Source organism: Candoia aspera, chromosome 11 (assembly GCF_035149785.1).
Source record: "Candoia aspera isolate rCanAsp1 chromosome 11, rCanAsp1.hap2, whole genome shotgun sequence".
Taxonomy (NCBI): Eukaryota; Metazoa; Chordata; class Lepidosauria; order Squamata; family Boidae; genus Candoia; species Candoia aspera.
The window spans coordinates 4,014,033-4,037,328 of NC_086163.1; the positions used below are offsets into that span (position 1 = coordinate 4,014,033).

The 23,296-nt window shown below is 40.9% G+C and overlaps 1 protein-coding gene across 1 annotated transcript in view; it reads left to right on the forward strand.

The window, feature by feature from the left end:
* The first annotated feature begins 468 nt into the window (after positions 1 to 468).
* The window catches only part of ADGRG5 (adhesion G protein-coupled receptor G5), a 43,098-nt gene continuing 20,270 nt past the window's right edge, over positions 469 to 23,296 (forward strand). Inside the window, exons 1-5 of the mRNA XM_063313084.1 lie at positions 469 to 505; positions 1,863 to 1,902; positions 17,325 to 17,407; positions 20,014 to 20,128; positions 21,946 to 22,093. Coding sequence (XP_063169154.1) covers positions 469 to 505; positions 1,863 to 1,902; positions 17,325 to 17,407; positions 20,014 to 20,128; positions 21,946 to 22,093 — 423 coding nt within the window. The remainder of the gene's footprint in view (positions 506 to 1,862; positions 1,903 to 17,324; positions 17,408 to 20,013; positions 20,129 to 21,945; positions 22,094 to 23,296) is intronic.

The window sequence follows — 23,296 nt, forward strand, 5'->3', positions numbered from 1 at the left end:
ATTTTTATTATTTTATGCATATAGAATTTATTTTTATTTATTTATTCTGCTTCTCATTAGGGTCTTTACCAAGTGGGGTACGATAAAATAATCCAATACCTTCATCTAAATGCATAAAGCTTAGAATGCTATGTTTCTCAACTTAGCAAGTTTAAGATGTGTGGACTTCAACTCCCAGAATTCCCCAGCCAGCATCTTAAAAGTTGCTGAGATTGAGAAACCCTGCTGTAAAGCAAAGGAAAGCTGAAGAGAGGTCACGTTTGGTGATTGCTTAATGACTGAGTTGTTGGTCCCAACTGTCACTAAACAAGGACTACCTGTAACTGTTTTATGCACACAACTTCCAGCAGGTGGCAGCCTCTTGCCAGACTTGGCTGACCTTGAAAAGACTAAGCCTATTTGGACCTGGTTAGGAGATGGCTAGCAGGCTGGTCAACTGTATCTCTTGTGCTCTTGATCTCAGAGACGATGAGGGTGTTGGATGAGATCCAGGAGTGTCTGCAGGGTGAGGTCAAAAAAGTCAAGATGGTGTCTGCAACAGACAAAAAACAGGCAGAGCTTCCATCACACCATTGCCCTCTTGACTTTTTTGACCCACGGTATGGATCCCCCTGATAAGACCACTCCAGAAAGACTGCTTGTTTACTGGAGACTCTGAGAAATGAACAAACCTAGAAACCTACTGTTGGTTTTCTAAGCTCTAGCTGATTCATCTTATCGTAACATGGTTACCTGCTGAGTATTCAACTATTCCTGCAGAGTTAAAACTGCCTAGCTGGCAATGTGTCTATTTTTATTTATGTCTATCTTTTGCCATCTTTTGTTCCTTGGTTTTACTATTGTGTTGCTTTATTTATTTATTTTTTTCTGTGTCTTTATCCTGTGAACCTCCCAGAGTCATTGGGAATCAGGTGATACACAAAACTTTTGTACCACAAAAGTCAAGGAAAAAGGAATCTGTGGTTCTCCTTCAGCCAAGAAATATTTAATGCAGCTCCTGAGATACAGTTGGGTGGCAAATCATTTTGGGATTGGAAGAACTGGCAGTGTTGGCCTGAGTCAAGCATGCGCCTGTCACTTTGACACCTGCCCCCTGCCCGACAAATCAACACACACAACTGGTCAAAGAATAAAACACACAAACCCTGTTATGGCTTAACATAGGTTTGTTTGAAACAGGGGTGTCCAAAGGGTGTGGTCCAAAAACTCAAGGTGGCCACAGTGGTGTACGTGATGCCCGTTTTTGACCACACTGTGTGGATACCCCTGGTTTGGAACAACAGGCCAAAACAAGAGCTGGTTTCTTGCAACTCACCAAATTCCAAGCAAGTCATGAGAGCCGGTTGAGCATCAGCCGTGAGGGATCCAGCCCTCCGCCGTGACCCACCAAATTACCCAACGAACTGTTTTTGCCTTTGCTTTGTCTTAATTCCGGACTTTTAATTCAATCGATGTCTTCTACAGTTCTGACCGGTTCTCCCACAGCCCCGTGTCCAAAACTAATCTGGGCATCACTCCAAACTAGTTGTTCCTTTTAAATGGAAACATCTGTGTTTGGGTTATATAGAAAATATTGTCCACTTAAATGCAAATATGTATAATTCTCTGTATCACGGGTGGGGGGGGGGGGAGTCCTGCACAGCCCCTAAGGCTTGTCTGTGTTTTCCCCCACCCTGAGATGGCTCTTCAATTGATTTTGTTAATACAGGGGTGCAGTTTGCCCCCTAAAATTGATGCCAGTGTTGAGCAGCATGACTTGTTGCCAATGCCCAACATCATTACATTAAAGTAGAATGGTGTTGGGTATGATTATTTAGGTGTTTACAAATCCTTGGTTCTAACTCTGTCTCCTTTGTGGACAGAACTCCATGCTCTGAAATACAAGTCCAACGTGGTTTTAAAGTGGGTTAAGTGTTCCCATGACCCACCGGTTACCAGATTAACCCATTTCCTAGGTTTGCACATTCGTCTGTACTCCAAACCAGTCACACAGGCTGGATTCGCACAGGATACTCAACAACAGCATAAGCAAACTAAGCTTAGAATGTTGAGCAAATAGTTTGCAACTCACCCAGTGGAGTGACTTGTGTCAACAGCTGGTGGGAACGTCGGGCCTTCAAGCTGAACATGGTTTGAGTTGGTATCCATGCTCAGGGAGAGGATCATAAGAGTGGATTCCCAAAACTCCAAAATGGCAAGCTGCGGGAGATCTTCTGTTTCCAGGGAAGTAGAGCTTTGCTAACACAGGGCTGAGGGCCACATTCAGATTTTGAGTGGTGTTTTGGGACTGTGCTTCAAACATTAGGGATGAATCAACGAAATGGACAGGACAAGAAGTAAAAATAATTTAATTTACATTCAAGGCTAATTAAGGGTAATTGATGGGCAGTTAATAAGATTGCATCTCATTTTTAGTAATATAATTTGGCAGTGTTTGCAAATCTCTGGGACCCACCTCATGAGGCCCCTGTGGCCCTCAGGTCTTAAACTGTGCATCCTTGCACTTTGATATATCGTACACCATTCCCTTTATTCGTCTGTGTATTTTGGGGAAGGGGGCACAGTACATTTACAAGTATATGAAATTAGCATATACAGGAGTTCAGAATGGGGGCTGGAGCAAGGAATGTTGGGAGTGGCACCCTGAATACAATTGGGGGGACCTGGAGTGGGAAGGGTTGCCCTGCAAAGGGGAGATTTGAGTTGTGCAGGTTATGCCTGCTGGCTGCCCTGCAGATGTTGACTGTTTGCACTTCCTTTTCCTGCTGACTCTGTGAGTCAGGAAGCGGGCTGGTGCTTGTTGAGATTAACAGTATGGGCAGTCCTCAAAGAAGCTGAGTAGAACTAACATGGGAGAATCAGGATGCATCTGAAGACTTCCTTACCAAAGTGCTTGATTGAGGCCTAACCAGACCAGGATTGACTCCAAGTCCTGCTGACGCCACGTCCTAATAAATGTCCTTCCTTCTCTTCTGGGTAGGGGTAAGTTGAGTGTTGCTTGTACAAACAGTAATGCAAGTATGGTCATGGATTTTAACACTAAAAAGACTGGGAATAGCAAACAGGTCTTGAATATGGTGACTGATTGTGGGTCCACGGGTGCTGTGCTGAGTGGCGCCCCCGAAGAAAAGGGTGAGATAGGAAAGGCAATGATCAATTTAACATTTCTCCATGTGCCCAGAGGTGCATCATAGATTTTTTATGTTTTATTATCTGAAGTACAATGTGTCTGGGTAGTGGATGTTCTTTCATGTATTAAAATAACATCCAAGGCAGTTTTCTCCGATCACAAGCTGGCCAGATGTGTTCGACTGAGATCCCCATCATCCTCAGCCAGTACGGTCAGCACCTGTGCTAACTGGATGTCAGAGAATTTTTGCCCGAAAGCAAAGCATGTGGTGGGGTTCTCTTGGTTTACACCATAATGCAATTCCTTTGGTTTGGGCTTAGCATGTTGTGTGAACCCAGCTTGTCAACCCTGTTGGTTGTATTGTATTGCATTGCTAATCCCCATCCTTCCTCCTTTGCCTCTCTTCCTATCTGGATTCCTGACCTGGACTTGGTACAGTAGTAAGTATCAGCTCTCCTGTGCTCCACGGCTGGACTCCTTGTCTTGACGTGGTTGAAAATTGCTTGTAGATGTAATTCCTTTTTTTTTTAACGTAATTTTTAACTGAATAAATTTTTAACAAGATAAAAACAATACGAATATTAGAAAAGAAACAAAATAAAAAATAGTGAATAAGTAAGAAAGAAAATAGAAAATGAAAAGAAATGGAAAAGAAAGAAAAGAAGAAAAAAGATTATAAAGAAGCGGCTTCTGATCTTTTTATATATATATGATTTTTATCGAACCTTTTAAAAAAGATGATAAAAACTAATACAAACTAATATAAAGTAAGGAAGAAAAAGGAACAGAAAGCAGAGTAAGAAAAAAAATGAAGAAAAATAGAAAAGACGGAAACAAAATAGAAAGCAGTGGCTTCCAATATTCTTCACAGCAATTATAAGTACAATTATATTTTAACCTCTCTCTCTAAAGTTATGCAATAACTCTCTTCTTTCTATAATTTGTGCTGTCTAATCATCAAAGCCATAAATCACAAGTTCATTTTTTTCATTTTATGCAAAAAGTCCATAAGAGGTTCCCAGTCACCAGTAGATGTAGAAAGTGTCTTTTCTCTAATCAAAGAAGTCAATTTATCCATCTCAACAAAATCTGTCAACTTCACCAGCCATTCCTCCATGGTGGGTTGTGTTGAATCTTTCCATCTTTATGCATATAAAAATCTTGCCGCAGTAATCATATAGTGAAATAACCTTCCGTGGCTTTTTTCTAACTGTGTATCCATTAGTCCTAAAAGGAAAAGATGTTCTGATCTTTTTGACAGCAGTTACAAATGCACTGATATTTTACCCTCTCGGTTGTAGACATAATTCCTTGTAGAGATGAAGGAAGCCATACGCAGCCGTTGATTTCCCAGTGTTGGTGCCAAGATATAAATGACCGCTGTATTTCCAAAGGTTAAAATTTGAGATACTGAATGTTCTTCTGGCCCTTTGGAATTAATGGATTCTTGGCACAATAGCTGATGTCAAAGACAAAACTTTGTTGGTGTCAGAGAGAAATGTTGCTATGGCCTTATCTGGCCTTGGAATGGCTGTCTCCAGCTTTCCAGTTCCCTGTCCCTGCAGTCCCCTGATGTCCCTCCAAGTGAGGAGCGACTAACAGATTTTATACCTCTTGAGGGTCCCTTTGGACAGTATCAGATTAAAGTACAGTACCTTGGTACAGTTAAGGATGACTTAAGCTTGCCTTACTCATGGGTTGGGGACAAGATAGGGACAACTATATTGCCAGAGCATGTTTGTGCCAGGGTTAGCTGCAAGTGGCATAGGCCCCTTGAAAGCCAACAAAGAGATGTTGTGTATAGGTGTCAATATATTGCATATAACTTCTAGTTAGCAGGTTGCAGGCAACAGTATCTTGGCTTCCAAGCATTGATAGCTCAGGTTAGAAATCCTGAATTGTGTAGCAGCGTGTGAGCACGCATGAGGCAAAACTAGGTTTCGGTTGTAGTTGTGGTATACTAGCTACAGGTACAACTAAGGTTGGTCACTTAGTCTAAATTTCTCTCTGCTCCTAGAAGGCTTTATATGAAAGACTTGGTTGAGCAAAACCATGGTAAGTGGTGGAGAGCAGTATCTCTAGGCCGGTGTTTCTCAGCCTTGGGAACTTTGAGATGTGTGGACTTCAACTCCCAGAATTCTCCAGCCAGCCAGGGCTGAGAAAGGCTGCTCTAGGCTGATCTGGTGACCACCACGGCATATGGAAGATTGCAGCTTGGAGTGAAAGAGGAGCAAACAGTAAAGATCATGAATGAACATATGAAAAATAGATAGGTTGTACGTCTGTGAAACTAAGAGGAAGGGAAAGGAAATAATAGATATAAATGAAAGTGGTCTGATCTATCAGACTAGGGTTGGTTAATACATGCAGGAAAGTAAAGATACAGGTTTAATCATGTCTGGAAGAGCTAAATGTCAGGAAAAAAATGGGGTCATCTGGATTATTATTATCATCTCAGCTGTTTTTATGCCTTTTTTAGTTTTGTGTGCTGCCCACAGTCCACTGGAGTTGGGCGGCCGATACATTTAAATAAATAAATAAATAAAATTATGGGTGAATATGAAAGAAGAATCTATGGGTTGGTGATAGTGACACATTATCCTCCAGTGAATGGTGGTAACGGGATGACGTTGGGGAAAAATGTACGGTATTCTGAATGAATGTGATCTGGGGAGGAAAAATGACATGCATGGATGGGTGGGAATGGAAAGCTAATACAGAAAAAGAGAGTGGGCCTTTAGGTACTCCAAGAATGAGTGAGAACAGTGCCTGGAGAATATTTGCTTAGAAAAAAGTTTGTTTTGAGACTTCCGGGGAAGCCATGGCGGACTGAAGATGGCTTTGCATTTAGCAGTAGAACGAGGAGCTGACGAATGGGTCGGTGCCTTGAAATTCCTCTCTGGATAAAGGGGAGGTCCTGGGATCACCCACAGTGCTCCATATAGGTGGCCCCTGCAATGAGACCATAAAACAGCGGTCTCCAGTGGGTTTTACAGCTCTGGGAACTGGGATAGTCAGTTTTGCCCAAGCTGGCATTTGGCACCTTCAGAGGGACACTGGGTTCGCCCACTTCCTCTCTTAATCGCTTCTGGAAATGGCTTGTAAATTGCTTTTTGGATACTAAGAACCTTCAGAAGGATAAGTTTCATTACAATGGGTGATTCTCCTTCACTCCTCAGCGAAAGAAGCTCCGTGTAAGTTTAAGAACTTAAAGAAAAAAAATTATTTGGAAATAAGCAGCAAAAGGGTGATTAGAACATTGATTTTGGAAAATCATAAATGGACTAAGGGGCCAGATTGACTGGAAATAAGATTCTGCAACTAATTATAAGAATCCTTCCTGTGGTCTGTTTAAAATCCTATTAAAATATATGAAGATTTTGAATCTAAGGGTAAGAAATCTTTCCATGGGAAAATGTTGTGGATTAAAGAAAAACTTGATAAGAGGAGGCTGGTTACTAGAGGCAACCAGAAGCAACTAAAGGTTATAATTAAAGGAGAAGACCCACTAATACAGAATGAAGAAAAAGTATTTTAACTCTGGAAGAATTCAAGGATATTTGGCAACAAGGTACTCGGAACTTTCTCTTAAGATTGTCTGCTACTATAAAAATGGGTTTAAAAGACTCCTCTTTTAGAGGATACAACTGAGAATCAGGCTGTTTTGGATACTGATTTAAAAATGATATTGACAAAGATGTTACACAGGACTTACAAATAAAATTGGTTGATGTTTCAATAGCTAAAAGGGACATACAAATAATAAATCAGAAGAGTAACTTGGACAACTTTCTTACTTTGGACTTACAAAAGGGATGTGTTATATTTATGAAGGAGTTCCTGAGAAAAGATAAAAAAGAGAATGAAAAGAAAGCTTTTGGGGCACTACTTAAAAGGAAAAAAACATCAAGACTTTTAAAAGCAAAAAGAAGGATTATAAAGTTGGCTTATTTGATCAAGGTTAAAATATATATGATTTTTGCTAGTAGCTTTTAATGGGTTTTTCTTGACCAGGACTGAATGATGATGCTTTAAAGACTTGTTGATAAGATATGGGAAGAAGAGATATTTTTTTTTGGTATTTTTTAGAGAAGGTGATAAGCTATGGTGTTAAAATGGAAGGGGAGTGTTTAACTTGTGAAGGAGTTTCTGAGAGGAGACGAAGAGAAAATAAGAAATTAGTTTGTGGGACATTATTTGAACATCGAGATCTTCAGTATGTTGTTTCCGGTAGCTCTTAATGAATTTTTTCTTGATTAGATTTGAATGACGAGACTTTAAAGATTTGTTCATAGATAGGAGAAAAGATATGGGAAGAAGAGATTTTTGGTTGCATCTTTAGAGGAAATGGTAAGTTCCTGAGCAAAGGAAAGGAATATGAAAGTGATTTACTTGTTTAAAGGTTGTTTGCTTGTTTATTTATTTATGGTAATTCTTAATGGACTTTGCTGGTTGAGATTGAACGATGAGGCTTTATTATTTGATAATAGATAAAGATGAGATATGGGATGGAGAGATTTTTGGTTGAAACGTTAGAGAAAGTGATAAGTTACTGAAATTGTTTGTACTTGTCTTGATGAAGGGGGAAGTCATTCCTTATATATCTTTTTCCTTTTCTTTATATTTTTTCCCCTATCCCCCTTTTCTTCTCTCTGCACTTTTTATTTTTTGCATTTTTCTTAGTTTGTATTCATTTTTTATCTTTGTATTTTTAAACTTTAATAAAAAATTATTATATAAAAAAAAAAAAGTTGGTTTCAACTATCTGGCTTTAAATATAAATCTACTCATACGTACACATATCAAAGGAATAAATCTAAATAAAAACATGATCGATTTGGTTATTTGTGATGAAAGATGATGAGAGATTCTAAATGTGGGACAGCCCGTTTTTTGGTAGTGCCAAGAGTGGATCTTGGGAAAAAATGGACATGGAAAAGAAGAAAAGAAGTGAAATAAATGAGTGTGAAAGTAGAATGATAGCAGGAAGAGAAAATAGGAGTCCATTATGAAGTAGTTATGGTGGCATAAGCAGCAGTATTTTTGATAGTTGCCACAAACTAGCATCTGGTAGAGCAGCAATGAAAGTTTTGCAGAAGATACTCTGATGCTAGGATGTGCCTACTATATACCCACAAAGATTAGAATAGTGAAGACAGTGGTCTTCCTTGTGGCACTCTATGGAAGCAGAGTTGGGCTTTGAAGAAGCAGGATAGGAAGCGTATGGATCTTTTTGAGCTTGGGTGTTGGAGAAGACTCCTGAGAAGGCCATAGAGAGCTAAGAAAACAAACAAATGGATCATCGAACAGATCGACCCAGAGTTCTCCCTTGAGGCTCCAACGATGAGGCTCAAATGATCATACAGTACTTTGAACAGTTTATGGAGAAATCCATAAAGCTGGGAGAGGTGGAAGAAAGGTGAAGAAGAGGAAAACCACCAGCAAGGTGGATGAACTCCCTTACAATGGTGCTGAATCCACTACTGGAAGATCTGAAGGGCCAAGTTGGAGACAGATTGTCCTGGAGAAAATCCATGTGGTCGTTAAGAGCTGGCACCTTATCGTAATCATACATCTAAGGAAAAAAGTACAAATAAAAAATAGTAGATTAAGCTCCCAACAGAATAAAGTCTAATATTAATTAATCAATTAGAATAAATTGAAAATGAGCACAAAGAAAGAAGCTCTATCACAGGATAAGAAAATTTAGAATCACGTCCGATGTATTAGCCTGAGAGGTTATAACAAACAGGATTCTGTGGGGGCCTCCAGTGACAACTCTTGAACAGGGCCTGAAAAACTCATGATGCCATCCCTGCCTGTTGCTGTTGGTCCTGCTGCTCTGGGGAAGATGGGAGTTGTATTCCAACACATCTGGAAAGCATCAGATTCAGGAAGGTTTCTAAGCTCAGGTTTTTCTGCAGCTCTCCTTTATATTTAATTGTTTGAAATGTATCTTTCCTTCTGTCTCTCAGTCTCTCTCTGCTTCTTTATGGTTTAAAAAAGAAAATGCCAAAGGAAATTTCAGGGAGTGATTCATGATGCAAAGGATGTGGTTGTACTTTTTATAGCATAGGAAGTGATCCACCACTTGCTACACGGATGGATATTTGCATACAGACAGTTGAGTCTCTTCTAGATTTGGGGAATGGTGCTTATAGGCTTAGGCTTTAAAAACTTAAAAAATTATGATATGAACCAAAAAACCCCCCCTATCAAACACAAAAGCTCACAAAATACGTGTCACTTACTGTATATATGTGCAGTTACAGTATTAGGTTTGTCAGTAGAAGAAAAGGGAAACTGAGCATATAAATTAGTACACACCATCCTGATTTCTAAATGATCTTTGCAGCAGGATTCCTGTTAGTAAGATGATTGATTGATTGATTGTAATTGATAATCAGATTGATACTGTGTTCCAATTGCACTTAACCACAGTAAAAACCTTCCAGCATCTTATTTCTGGCATATCCCTGAACTAAAAACACTTTATTCTGGTCATAGACTAGCTTAAGATAACAAAACTGTAAACTTTATAATCAATAACTTTATCCATCTAGTTGTCTATAAAATATAAACAATGACTAAAGTATTAGTGTGACTGTCACACAGGCCTCCTATTATTAAATATTAGTGCTAGGACTATATAGAAGAAAGAAGATGCACAGTAAAATATAAAATAATGTGTTGTAAATATTAATATATCTGTAAAATGACACCTAAAACAAAAAGAAAGCCACAGCTGGACAGAAGTGAGCTAAGCTGTAAAACGTAGAAAATAACTAAAACCTAGCATTGCTAGCTCCAGAGTATGGACATGAAGTCAGGAGTCTGGTTGCATCTTTTACAACTAACACGTTTTATGAAAAGGAACAAATTTTGTGAGCTGCGGCTTATGCCTTTTAATGAAATTTGTGAGTCAGAAAAGGTGTTACCAGACCTGTGATTTTTTTGCTACCAGTGAGTAACACTGATACTGATAGCTCTCCTCCGACAGTGTCAACTATGAACACAATCTCTCTCTAAACTATGTGTTGGAATCAAAATTGCTGCTAGGACTAAAAATATAACAGCTGTAACGTAGTGAAGGTTGATAGCAGTGAAGGTTGAAACTCATAATGTTGCCTTCAGCTTGTCCCCAGCCCACGAGGGAAGCAGGTTTGCAGAACTAAATATATATATAAAACAGGTTATCCAGAGCTAAATATCAATAAATTATCAATAGATAAACTAAATATAAATAGTAGCTTTATTGTGGTGCCTTTCAAGAGGTATCAAACCCTGGAGGGGAATCAGGAGACTGGCCATGTCCAGGACACCCAAGACAGGAGAAGGATCAGCCAATTCCCCTCAGTAGTGTTTTGGGTCAGCTGAAGGATTTGTGAGAGCCTTCGACTCAGCAGTGGGGGAAGGCTTTTCATTCAGACCAAGTTGTGGGAGTTAATATGACTAATCAGAACAAGACCTGGTCCCATAACATCTCAACCCATGTTCAGACCAAGCTGTGGGAATGCTGTGGCAGGGCTTTGCTCTGGTTCAGGTGCTGGGCAAACCCATTGTAGTGGGTATAGAGCAGGGTTCCTCAACCTTGCCCACTCTAAGCTGTGCGGACTTCAACTCCCAGAATTCCCCAGCCAGCAAACCCTAAAATATACTATTTTGCACATGCCCTATTTAACTGCCAACTACATGCCCCAGCAAGGGCTCAGTTCCTTCAGACATAACTGACAGAACCACATACTGGGACCGTAACAAACGACTACGTTACTTCCTCCAGGGCACAAATACGTATGTGGTCAGTAGAACTGTTAAGTTTATAGTTAGGGCTGTCCAACTGAGAACGCAGTTCATAGAACACACTGGGGTGGCATGTAAAGGTGACGAATTCATTTAAACTCACATTGTTTCTGTATTTTATTACTCATTTTATTATATCTTGCATTTTTATCTTACAATTTTATCTCTATTTTACCCTACTGTATTTTACCTCACCATTATATATTTTAGCTAATTTTACTGTATTTTAGCTGCTTTATGGTATCATATTGTATATTTTGTATCTTATAGTGGCTGATGCCCAACTATCTGATATGGTCATTTGACTAATCAATAAAGTTATTCATTCATACAAAAAAAAAAAAGGAACCTTCACTGACTTCAGTGGACAATGAAAATGAAAGCAAAAAAGTCAAGTCTTGGAGTTTGGCAAGGGCCAAGGGCCAGGGAACATGATTGTGCCATGCAGGTAGTTCTCGCTTAACGACCACAGTTGGGACCAGAATTTCAGTTGCTAAGCAAAGCGGTCATTAAGTGAATCTGGCCCAATTTTATGACCTTTTTGTGGTGGTTGTTAAGTGAATCAACATGGTCATTAAGCAAACCATGTGGTCATTAAGCAAATCACATGGTTCCCCATTGATTTTGCTTGTTAGAGCCAGCTGGGAAGGTTGAAAATGGTGATCATGTGACCACGGGATGCTGTGATGGTCATAAATGCGAACTGGTTGCAAAGGGCACAAATTGTGATCATGTGACTGTAGGGGCATTGCAATGTTTGTAAGTATGAGGACCAGTCACAAGTCGTTTTTTTCAGCACTGTTCTAAGTCTGAACCATCACCAGACAAAAGGTTGTTAAGCGATGATTACCTGTATTGTTAGAGGTTGGTGCCATCTTCTTTAATACTGAAATTCTTGTCTTCAGGAACTATTTATTTATTTATTATTCACATTTCTATCACTGCCCATCTCCCCCTAAAAGGAGGATTTTATTCTCATCCTGGGTCAATACCCCACAAAATCTATCTGACCAGCAAATGGAGCAACAGGACCAAAGAAATGGGACGGTCTTCTAAGACAATTATGAGGCCTTTGGGTTGTTAAAAAGAGCTACGTCAAACCCTGGTAGAGCAAACTCCTTTTGTTGAGGGCAGAAGAGCAGGCTAGATGCTCAGGTGCACTGTGTGCTCCTCCACAGGTCAACATCAGTTTCTTAGGAATAAAGAAACCATCTCTGTGCCTGTTGGAAAGCCTGGGAACTGTAATCCCCGGACACTTGGAAGGCAGCAAGGTTAAATCAGCTGTTCTACAGATTGGTTTAGGAGCTCCAGTTGGGAAGGCTGGTGTCAATATCTGAGCTTTTGTAGAGTAAGCAAGATCACAAACAAAAGAAGAAGGGGAAAGGACTTCAGCTTTCGAGCAAAGATGCTTTGTAGCATCTCAAAAACAGGAAGCTGGAAGCCCTCTTCTTTGCTGTGTTTATGCTGCATCTCAGTGAAAGTTGGGGAATTCCAAAAATGTCATTACTCCAGCTTAATGTGACATAAAGTTTGAAACATCAACCTAAAATCATACAAGAAATGCAACTGGTCTTCCATTAGCTGTGAATCCACCTAACAGGCCATACTGGTTATTCCAGCTGGCCCCAACCCGTTTCTCCCTGAAGTGTGTGGACTACAAACCCCATCACTGTCTTCCCAAAAGAGCTGAGGTGATGGGTGTTGTAGTCCAGCATCTCTGGATGACACTGTCATAGCTAGTCTCGAGTCCTCCTCAAGCCAGTAAAGAGATAGGGTGAGGCATCCAAGAAGCAGACCATCCTGTGAGGCCCCAGCAGTCTTGCTGAATCAGAGCATCAATAAGCATTATTTATAGTTATTTTAAAAATAATAATTTTTATTATTACAAATATAAAGGCAAAACTGAAGTACTTTGGCCACATAATGAGAAGACAGGACACCCTGGAGAAGATGCTGATGCTAGGGAGAGTGGAAGGCAAAAGGAAGAGTGGCCGACCACGGGCAAGGTGGATGGATGACATTCTAGAGGGGACGGACCCGTCCCTGGGGGAGCTGGGGGTGGTGACGACCGACAGGAAGCTCTGGCGTGGGCTGGTCCATGAAGTCACGAAGAGTCGGAAGCAACTGAATGAATAAACAACAACAATTATTACAAATAAGGTATCAATAAGCAGAATATGGCTTATTTCTTTGGGTTTAACCTTGGGAGTCTAGAATGCATGTCCAAAAAGGGTGGGGCTTTGACTGTATGGGTGTGGATGGCACCTTGACCTTTTTGCCCTACAGATGCACTTGGGCTAAACGTTCTTTCTCAATGGATTCTCCCACTGAATTTACATGTTAAGCTGCAGAGAAAACAGGTTATGTGAACACAGCAGTTGTGACTTGCTAACCTGAGTTTAAGCTTAAATTGATTTTAGGAGGCAAATCTACAAAGAGCATTTCTAACAGCAAATAAAGATGCTCAGATCATTTGCATATCCTGTGTCTGCAGCAGGAAGGAAATCGTTTCTTCCTACCCGGTACATCCTGGCAGTGTGGGTGCACTCCAGGTCCCTTCTTTAAAGGCTGTCATCTTGTGGGACCGAGGAAGGGGACCTTCTCTGCCCACCCCACCCTCTGGAACAACCTCCCCCCAGAGATATAGACAGCACCTGCTCTCCTGGGGTACCAGAAAACTCTTAAAATCTGCCTTTGGTCCCAGGCAGGCCTGGGGTTAATGTGTTGTTGTTTTTTATTCGTTTAGTCACTTCCAACTCTTCATGACTTCATGGACCAGCCCACGCAAGAGCTTCCTGTCGGTCGTCAACACCCCCAGCTCCCCCAGGGACAAGTCCGTCCCCTCTAGAATATCATCCATCCACCTTGCCTGTGGTCGGCCCCTCTTCCTTTTGCCCTCCACTCTCCCCAGCATCAGCATCTGCTCCAGGGTGTCCTGTCTTCTCATTATGTGGCCAAAGTATTTCAGTTTTGCCTTTCATATCATTCCCTCAAGTGAGCAGTCTGGCTTTATCTCCTGGAGGATGGACTGGTTTGATCTTCTTGCAGTCCAAGGCACTCTCAGAATTTCCCTCCAACACCACAGTTCAAAAGCATCGATCTTCCTTCTCTCAGCCTTCCTTATGGTCCAGCTCTCGCAGCCATATGTCACTATGGGGAACACCATTGCTTTAACTATGCGGACCTTTGTTGTCAGTGTGATGTCTCTGCTCTTAACTATTTTATCGAGATTTGTCATTGCTCTTCTCCCAAGGATTAAGCGTCTTCTGATTTCCTGACTGCAGTCAGCATCTGCAGTAATCTTCGCACCTAGAAATACAAAGTCTTTCACTGCTTCTACATTTTCTCCCTCTGTTTGCCAGTTATCCATCAAGCTGGTTGCCATAATCTTGGTTTTTTTGAGGTTTAGCTGCAAGCCAGCTTTTGCACTTTCTTCTTTCACCTTCATCATAAGGCTCCTCAGTTCCTCTTCGCTTTCAGCCATCAAAGTGGTATCATCTGCATATCTGAGATGGTTAATGTTTCTTCCAGCGATTTTAACTCCAGCCTTGGATTCCTCAAGGCCAGCATGTCACATGATGTGTTCTGCGTACAAGTTGAATAGGTAGGGTGAGAGTAGACAGCCCTGCCGTACTCCTTTCCCAATCTTAAACCAGTCCGTTGTTCCGTGGTCTGTTCTTACTGTTGCTACTTGGTCGTTATACAGATTCTTCAGGAGGCAGACAAGATGACTTGGTATCCCCATACCGCTAAGAACTTGCCACAATTTGTTATGGTCCACACAGTCAAAGGCTTTAGAATAGTCAATAAAACAGAAATAGATGTTTTTCTGAAACTCCCTGGCTTTTTCCATTATCCAGCGGATATTGGCAATTTGGTCTCTAGTTCCTCTGCCTTTTCTAAACCCAGCTTGTGCATCTGGCAATTCTCGCTCCATGAACTGCTGAAGTCTACCTTGCAGGATCTTGAGCATTACCTTACTGGCATGTGAAATGAGTGCCACTGTTCGATAGTTTGAACATTCTTTAGTGTTCCCCTTTTTTGGTATGGGGATATAAGTTGATTTTTTCCAATCTGATGGCCATTCTTGTGTTTTCCAAATTTGCTGGCATATAGCATGCATTACCTTGACAGCATCATCTTGCAAGATTTTGAACAGTTCAGCTGGGATGCCGTCGTCTCCTGCTGCCTTGTTATTAGCAATGCTTCTTAAGGCCCACTCAACCTCACTCTTCAGGATATCTGGCTCTAGCTCACTGACCACACCGTCAAAGCTATCCCTGATATTGTTATCCTTCCTATACAGGTCTTCCGTATATTCTTGCCATCTTTTCTTGATCTCTTCTTCTTCTGTTACGTCCTTGCCATCTTTGTTTTTGATCATACCCATTTTGGCCTGGAATTTACCTCCGATGGTTCTAATTTTCTGGAAGAGGTCTCTTGTCCTTCCTATTCTATTGTCTTCTTCCACTTCCGCGCATTGCTTGTTTAAAAATAATTCCTTATCTCTTCTGGCTAACCTCTGGAATTTTGCATTTAATTGGGCATATCTCCCCCTGTCACTGTTGCCTTTTGCTTTCCTTCTTTCTTGGGCTACTTCTAGTGTCTCAGCAGACAGCCATTTTGCCTTCTTGGTTTTCTCTTTCTTTGGGATGTATTTTGTTGCCGCCTCCTGAACAATGTTGCGAACTTCTGTCCAGAGTTCTTCCGGGACTCTATCTACTAAGTCCAGTCCCTTAAATCTATTCTTCACCTCCACTGCATATTCCTTAGGGATATTAGTGAGCTCATATCTAGCTGATCTGTGAGTCTTCCCTAATCTCTTTAGTCTGATCCTAAATTGTGCAATAAGAAGTTCGTGATTTGAACTACAGTCAGCTCCAGGTCTTGTTTTTACCGACTGTATAGATGTCTGCCACCTTTGGCTGCAAAGGATGTAGTCAATCTGATTTCGGTGTTGTCCATCTGGGGAAGTCCATGTATAAAGCCGTCTCTTAGGTTGTTGGAAGAGAGTGTTTGTTATGCAGAGTGAGTTGTCTTGGCAAAATTCTATCAGCCTGTGTCCTGCTTCGTTTTGTTCTCCCAGGCCATGCTTACCTGTAATTCCAGGTGTCATTTGACTGCCCACCTTAGCGTTCCAGTCTCCCGTGATGAAAATAACATCTCTTTTGGGTGTGTTGTCCAGTAGGTGCTGCAGATCCTCATAGAACTGCTCTACTTCAGCTTCTTCAGCATCTGTGGTTGGGGCATATATTTGGATCACTGTGATGTTAGATGGCTTGCCCTGAGTTCGAATTGAGATCATTCTATCGTTTTTTGGATTGTATCCAAGCACTGCTTTAGCCACTTTACTATTAATTATGAAGGCTACTCCATTTCTTCTGTGGTCCTCTTGTCCACAGTAGTAGATCTGGTGGTCATCTGATGTGAAGTGGCCCATTCCAGTCCATTTCAGTTCACTGACGCCCAAAATGTCTATCTTTAATCTTGACATCTCACCAATAACCACATCCAATTTGCCCTGGCTCATAGATCTTACATTCCAGGTTCCAATGGTGTGTTGATCCTTAGAACATCGGATTCGCCGTTCACCACCAGCACCGTCGGCCGCTAGCCATCCTTTCGGCTTTGAGCTAGCTGCGTTATCACGTCTGGGGCTAGTTGAGCTCATCCTCTGTTCCTCCCCAGTAGCATTTTGACCACCTTCCGACCTGGGGGTCTCATCTTCCGATGGTATACCGACATATCTCTGGTTGTACTGATCCATTGAGTTTTCACGGCAAGAATACTGGGGTGGGTTGCCATTGCCTTCCCCAGGGATCGCATTTAGTCTGACCTCTCTGTCATGACCTTCCCGTCTTGGGTGGCCCTTCACGGTTTAGCTCACGGCATCATTGAGGTGCTCAAGCTCCAGCACCACGACAAGGTAACGATCCTTTGCTGAAGAGGGGTTAACGTATGAATGTATAATTGTATTTGGGGGGGGCCTGTTTTGTTTGATTTGTGTTGTTTTTAAGATCATTTTAGTCTGTGCTGTCTGTGTGGTTTTATGTTTTATCTGTTTTTATGGATTTTGGGCTGTACAGATGAGCAAAATATGGCTTATTTCTTTGGGCTGAACTTCGGGAGTCTAGAATGCATGTCAAAAAGGGTCGAGGCCTTGACTGCAAGGTTGTGGATGCCATCTTGACTATTTTGACCTCCTCTGCAGATGCACTTTCCTTACTGATCCTCCCACTGAATGTACATGCTGAGCTGCGGGGACTACGTGTTATGTGAAGTCCACTGGGGCTGGGTGGCTATACTAAACTCAAATCAGTCAATGCTCTATCAGCGTTCCGAGCCAGAAACATGGCCCTAACCTGTTTATCTTGGTTCTTGTTCTTTTTCACAGCCCTTTGGAGTGTGCTGCAGTAATGGATTCCCCAGTGTACCTTGGTTTTTTTGCCTGCTTGGTTTTTATGAACTCTGCATCAGGTAAAGACACCTTGGTGGGCTAAGAAGAAGGCGTTGGGGTGCTGGTTCCCTTGCAGGGATTGTGCTGAGCATGCTTCCGTGATGGCTAGTTAAATGCATGGTTTGATTTAGTAATCTCTACATTCCTAATTCTGATCCTTCTCTTCCTGCCCCACGCCCAATACAATTCTCATCTCCAGAGGAAATAAGTATTTTATCTTTTATGATTAGGAAAGCACCTGTACAGGTAGTCCTTGCTTAACGACTGCAATTGGGACCAGAATTTTGGTTGCTAAGCAAAGCAACCATTAAGCAAATAAGATGCGATTTTATGACCTTTTTTGCGGTGGTCGTTAAGCAGACCAAGTGGTCATTAGGTGAATTACGTGGTTCCCCATTGATTTTGCTTGCCAGAAACCAGCTGGGAAGGTTGAAAATGGCGGTCATGTGACCATGGGACACTGACGGCCGTAAATGCGAACCAGTTGCCAAGCACCCAAATCGTGATCACGTGACTGCAGGGACACTGCCATGGTTGTGTGAGGACCGCTCACAAGCCGTTTTTTTCAGCATCATTGTAAGTTTGAACCATCACTAAACAATTGATTGTTAAGTGAAGACTACCTGTAGCTTGGTTTTGGTTGAAGCAATCAGCCGTTGGAGCAATCAGCCAAGTGGTGAAACAGGGCTGTCCACAGTGGGGTTTGTGTGGTGTGTGTCTGTGTGTCTGTCTGTGTGTGTGTGTGTCACAAAAGTCAAGATGGTGCCTGTGACCATGTGATCAAAGCCCCACCAGTTTTATACATGTGTAGACTTCAGATATGTGTACAAAAGGGCAGGCTTCAATGATGAAATTAATTTTATTTAGTCATCATTTATTTATTCATTAAATTTATATGCCGCCCATCTCATTGTATAAGTGGGTGGCTTACAAGTAAAAAAAAGAGAATAAAAAATCTTACAAAAAAATAAAGTTAAAAAGATGGAGAGAGCCTACTCAACCCACCAACCACCCCCAGGGCTGCATACAGCGATGGGATCCCCATGCTAGTTGGCAGAGCCAACTAATGCTCTCCCGTTATTGATAGAATATCTACTTTTTCTTTCTCTTATCCCTGTTCAATACTCTGAATGATAGAATATTAATATTAAGAATGTTAAGAATCTAAGTATATTATATAAATATTATTGTACTGAAATATATTGTACCAGACTGAGAAGATGGAGCCATAGATGGTCTATAAGGCTAGATTTAATAATATGTTAAAAGATTGAGCTAGTTATATATTAACACTTTATGGATATATTTTTAGTTTCTTCAAATGTCACTCATTTTATCACTATTCTCTATATTCTCTTCTGATTTTAGTAGCACTGTTATATATTTTTGGTTTTACTTCATCATACCTTCTGGTTGTTATAGTTCCCCAATAAAATATTTTAAAAAATAAAATAAAATAAATGATGTCATCTCGGATACTATCTTGACTTCTTGATCCCCTGGAGATGGGCCTGGCCTAAACCTTCATGATTTTTCATGAATGTACATGTTAAGGCTGTGTTGAAAAACCTGCATTAATTCCTTGTAGCTTTCCAAGCACAGCTTTTTACATTCTGGCATCTGCTTTTAGCCACATTTATATACAATTTGTTGTATAATGTTTTAATGTGTTTTCATTTTGTTGTGCTAATCCTTTATTTTTTAAAAATCTTTTTTTTAGGGTATTTCTGAATGTTTATACTGCATTTTTTTTTCATGGTAGCAGCTGGTCACACCCATCTGGTCTTGCCTAATTTCAGAGACGCTAAGCAGGGTCAGGCCTATTTAGGACTTGGATGAGAGTTTGCCAGAAAATCCCAGGGTTATGGGATAGGCTGAGAAATCAAATAATCATCTGGGAAGAAGAAAAAGGGAAATCACTGCCATGTTGTTGCCAAGGAAATAGGAGTTGAGTTTCGCTGGAATCTTTTTAGATGTATATTATTCTGTGCCTTGAATATTCCATTTGCTGGATGCAAAGGCAGATATTAATCACACCAAATAAATAATTCACTGCCCAACTCTCAGGTGCCTGGAAGTCTCAGTCTTCGATAAACTTCTGGCATATTTGATATTCCTCTATTTATTAGGGTTTCTTGTTCAGCTCCCCAAATAATACATAGGTAAGATTACTCAGTATTCCCTTCTATATTCTACCCTTTAATCAGCTTAGAGATGGGACCCAGCAGGCACTTTCTGAACTCACCTGAGTGTATTAAGGCACATTAGAAAATCCTGGTGCCCCTTTATTCCCTTGGGAGAGATCTAGTAGCAGAAAAAACACAATGAAGCTCCTGTTGCTCCCAAGTAGTTGGACTGCAGTTCCCATAATCTTCAGCCAAGCAAGGGCTTCTGCAAACCGCACTCCCAATGCATCTGGAAGATGCCCACTTGAGGAAGCGTCACACGGAGGGTGAACTCAGCTCTGAAGGCCTTTAATCTCTCTTGAAGATCACCACCACCATTTCCATTCCTGCCCAGATTTTCCGAATCTCTGTTTTCCATGCTGATGTGATGATGCTAATGGGGACCCCTTTTTCTCCTTTCCTACTTCTTTCCCACATTCCTGGCTGTCCCAACATGGAAGCAGCCATCCAGGACTCACATCTGATTCAGGAAAAGGGAAAAAAGGTTGTGGAAACAGCTATGAAGAACTTTGAACGGTACCTAAAATCAGGATGCACTTCTTTTGGGAGAAAGAAGTAAGTTCTTATTATTTGCATTTTTACGTTATAAAGGTAGGGGAAGGAAGTCTGCCTTTTGACCTGTCTCTATAACAGTAGCTTCACGGAAGCCACCTGAAAAATCTTCAGTTGTATAATTTTGGTGGGGAAGTGGGGGATCCTGAAAAAGAGGCCTTTTATTTTCACAGTTCCCAGAATAGGGAAAAACTGGCCCATTTCCTATATAGGTTTGGGTTGAGATCATGGTTCTCTGGGCTATTTTGTATTTTAAAATAATGAATGTATAAGTTATTCAGGTATTCAAGTTATTCAAGGTATCTCATCTCTGGACGTTTTCAAGAAAAGATGTCCAACAATTTGTCCAGGATGGTTTGAGGACTTCTTCCTTGGGCAGGACTAGAAGACCTCCAAGGTCCCTTTCAACTCTTTGATTCTATGATTCTGTGAGTCTGTGATTCTGTGATTCTTTGGTAGAATCTTAGAATCATAGAGTTGGAGGTCTTCTAGTCCAACTCCCTGTGATTCTATGATTCTAGTTTTTTATTTCACCATTGAGTATCTTCTATCTGAACCTCTTGCTAATGAACACCTTTGAGATGATGGCTCTTGCTTTATTTTACTTTAGGGCTGAGGTGCATGTGCTCCTCAGAGTAATTGCAGATCCTTGCTTTAGGAAAAAGGGTTTTAGCTCTGCTTTGCACATAAAAGGTGCTGAATTGCTGGCATATCCAGGTGGAGCTGACATAAACTCCGGTCTCCAATTGTGGAAGGCCACTTGCAGTTTAACCAGTCTGATATTGTAGGAGCCAGCATTTATGTCTATCCCTACATTCAGTTTCACCTTAGGCTCAGCGCAGCTTTCCCTACCACGTATTCCAAATATATCAGATTTCCAGTTCCTGAGTTTTAGTCAGGCTATCAAAATCTGAATGTATCTGAATGTATGAATGTATAATATCTATATGTTTATTAGAGGGAAAGAAGGACTTTTGGGGATATATGCGATGGAATTTAGATGTTCTAGAAAGCATTTTTTAATGGAAACCATAGAAGAAACTTAATTTACACAGAGGAGACAACTATCTAGTTAGTGCATAAACAAAATAGCCAAAACATACTTTCTTTTGGGAAGAAAGAAAAGGATAATTTTTAAATTATGTCTCCTTCCATAGTTAAGGATGCAGGAGAAGTTAGTTTAGTTTGCATATAAATGTACATGGAATTAATTGCATACTTTCGAACAACATATGATTTGAAATACAGCTACCTTTTGAAATTATCACTTCTTTGGATTTTCCAGTGAATCTTACCAATTGATAAAAAGGGCAAGCTTATATCAAAATGCATTTATCTATAAAAAAACAATGTACATAATATATTATAATAGGGGAAACAAATTTGCAAAAATCGAGGGTGTTAGGTGAAATAACCAGTGAAAAATGGAGAAATGTGGATAAAACAGATACAACTTTTAAAGCTGTCTTTAAAAAAAGTCTTATGCTACTTTAGCATGAGAATGGAACTGAATTTACAAATGGAAAAAAAGAAAGATTCACAAAACTGAAAAATTGAGAGGGATTGAAGTAGTCGGATTTCTCCATCCTTGTGCATAGTATTTTCAAATTTGGATCTGGGAAAAGGGGAGGATCCTGTAGAGCAATGAAATAAAAGAGATGTCTACTACTCTTTCTAGTTGATGACACATTGCTTGTCAGCTGGATCCTCAGGGTTTATGTCGCTCTACTAACTGTACAAATTATTTAATATGAAGACTGACTGTTGAGTTGCCCCAGAATATATCAAGGCCTGTGCTTTCTTTCTGTCTTCTCCGATAGAGTCATTAAAAATTTGGAGGAAACCTTGATGAAAGTCCATTTCCTGAGTGAGAATCTCACTACTGTTCATCCTGATGTTCAAACGTTAATATTCAGGATAAACCCCACTGAATTCAAAGGGTTGACTATCAAGAGTAAGCCCTTAATAGTAAGTGTTTTTCCTTCTCCTCACTGTCTGCCTGGTTATTTGATCCATGTTGGAGTGGAGAAGGGGGAGGAGGAAGGATGCTTAATGCTCCCCCATATACTGTTCTTCTCCTCTGTATCACCCTGTTCTTTGTGAACCCAATTTAGCAGCCTGCTAGAACCAATGAAATGGAGCAGAGCTTAACACAGCTGAGAAGCTGTCCACAGAAAAATAATATTATCTTAAAATAGCTTCAATGAGCATGCCAGAGGAACACAGGTTATTGATCTTACACACTCAGCCCTCCCAAGCATAAAGAATCATACGTTAGATGGATTAGGTTAAGATAAGTAAAATAATTCTTACTGACTTTATTGTTGGTTCCGTTACATCCATCTTGGTGGAAAAGAAGAAGTTCCTTTGTTCTTCTGTTCTTTCTAAATACTTAGTTTGCCCTAAACCCTCAGCCCTACTCGCTGCCAAGGGGTGCGTGGAGGAAACGGACAGAATCCTTCACCAAGGCCTGAGCACATGGCCCTGATGACCGGAGAGCAGAGCAGCATGTTTGCTTCTCCCTGGGTGGAAGAAGGAGGAAGAGAGAGAGAGGAAGTGGGAGTGGCAACAAACAGCTTCCCCAATAGCATGGAAAATTTGCATCCTAGAGCAATCATCCATATGCTAATGAGGCAAGCTGGATTTGCCAGGACTTCCAACACTTTGTTCACACAGACAGCCTGGGTTCACACAAAATGCTAAATCCTGCCCTGGAAACCCACAGTTGCTGTGTTCAAATAGCATGCTACGGCACCCCTACAAAGAATATTATCATTAATGTGATTAACAAGGTCCCCCAGAGCATCCTAAGATGGTGGCTGGCTCCCTGAGCTGATCCACAACTACTCAACCCCATTTCAGCCTTATCCAGTCATGGAGTTCCAAACATGTTTACACAGCGTTTTCAGTCTTGTGAATTGGGGGTGGGAAGGGGAAAGAGCCATTTGCGGGTTTTGGTAGACGAACATCAAAGCTACGGGACAGTTAAACCCTGTCTCGCTTCTTGCTTCTTCTGTTGTGCAACTGCTTCCTGTGCAAAGCATCCTTTTGATGTTTCTAATGTAGATGTGAATGTAAGCTCTAACATCCTGATTATGTAAGACCTTAGTCTGCAAAGTTTGTCCAGAAGAGCGTTTCTTCCTTGGTAAGGAACTTCATACATTTCTGACA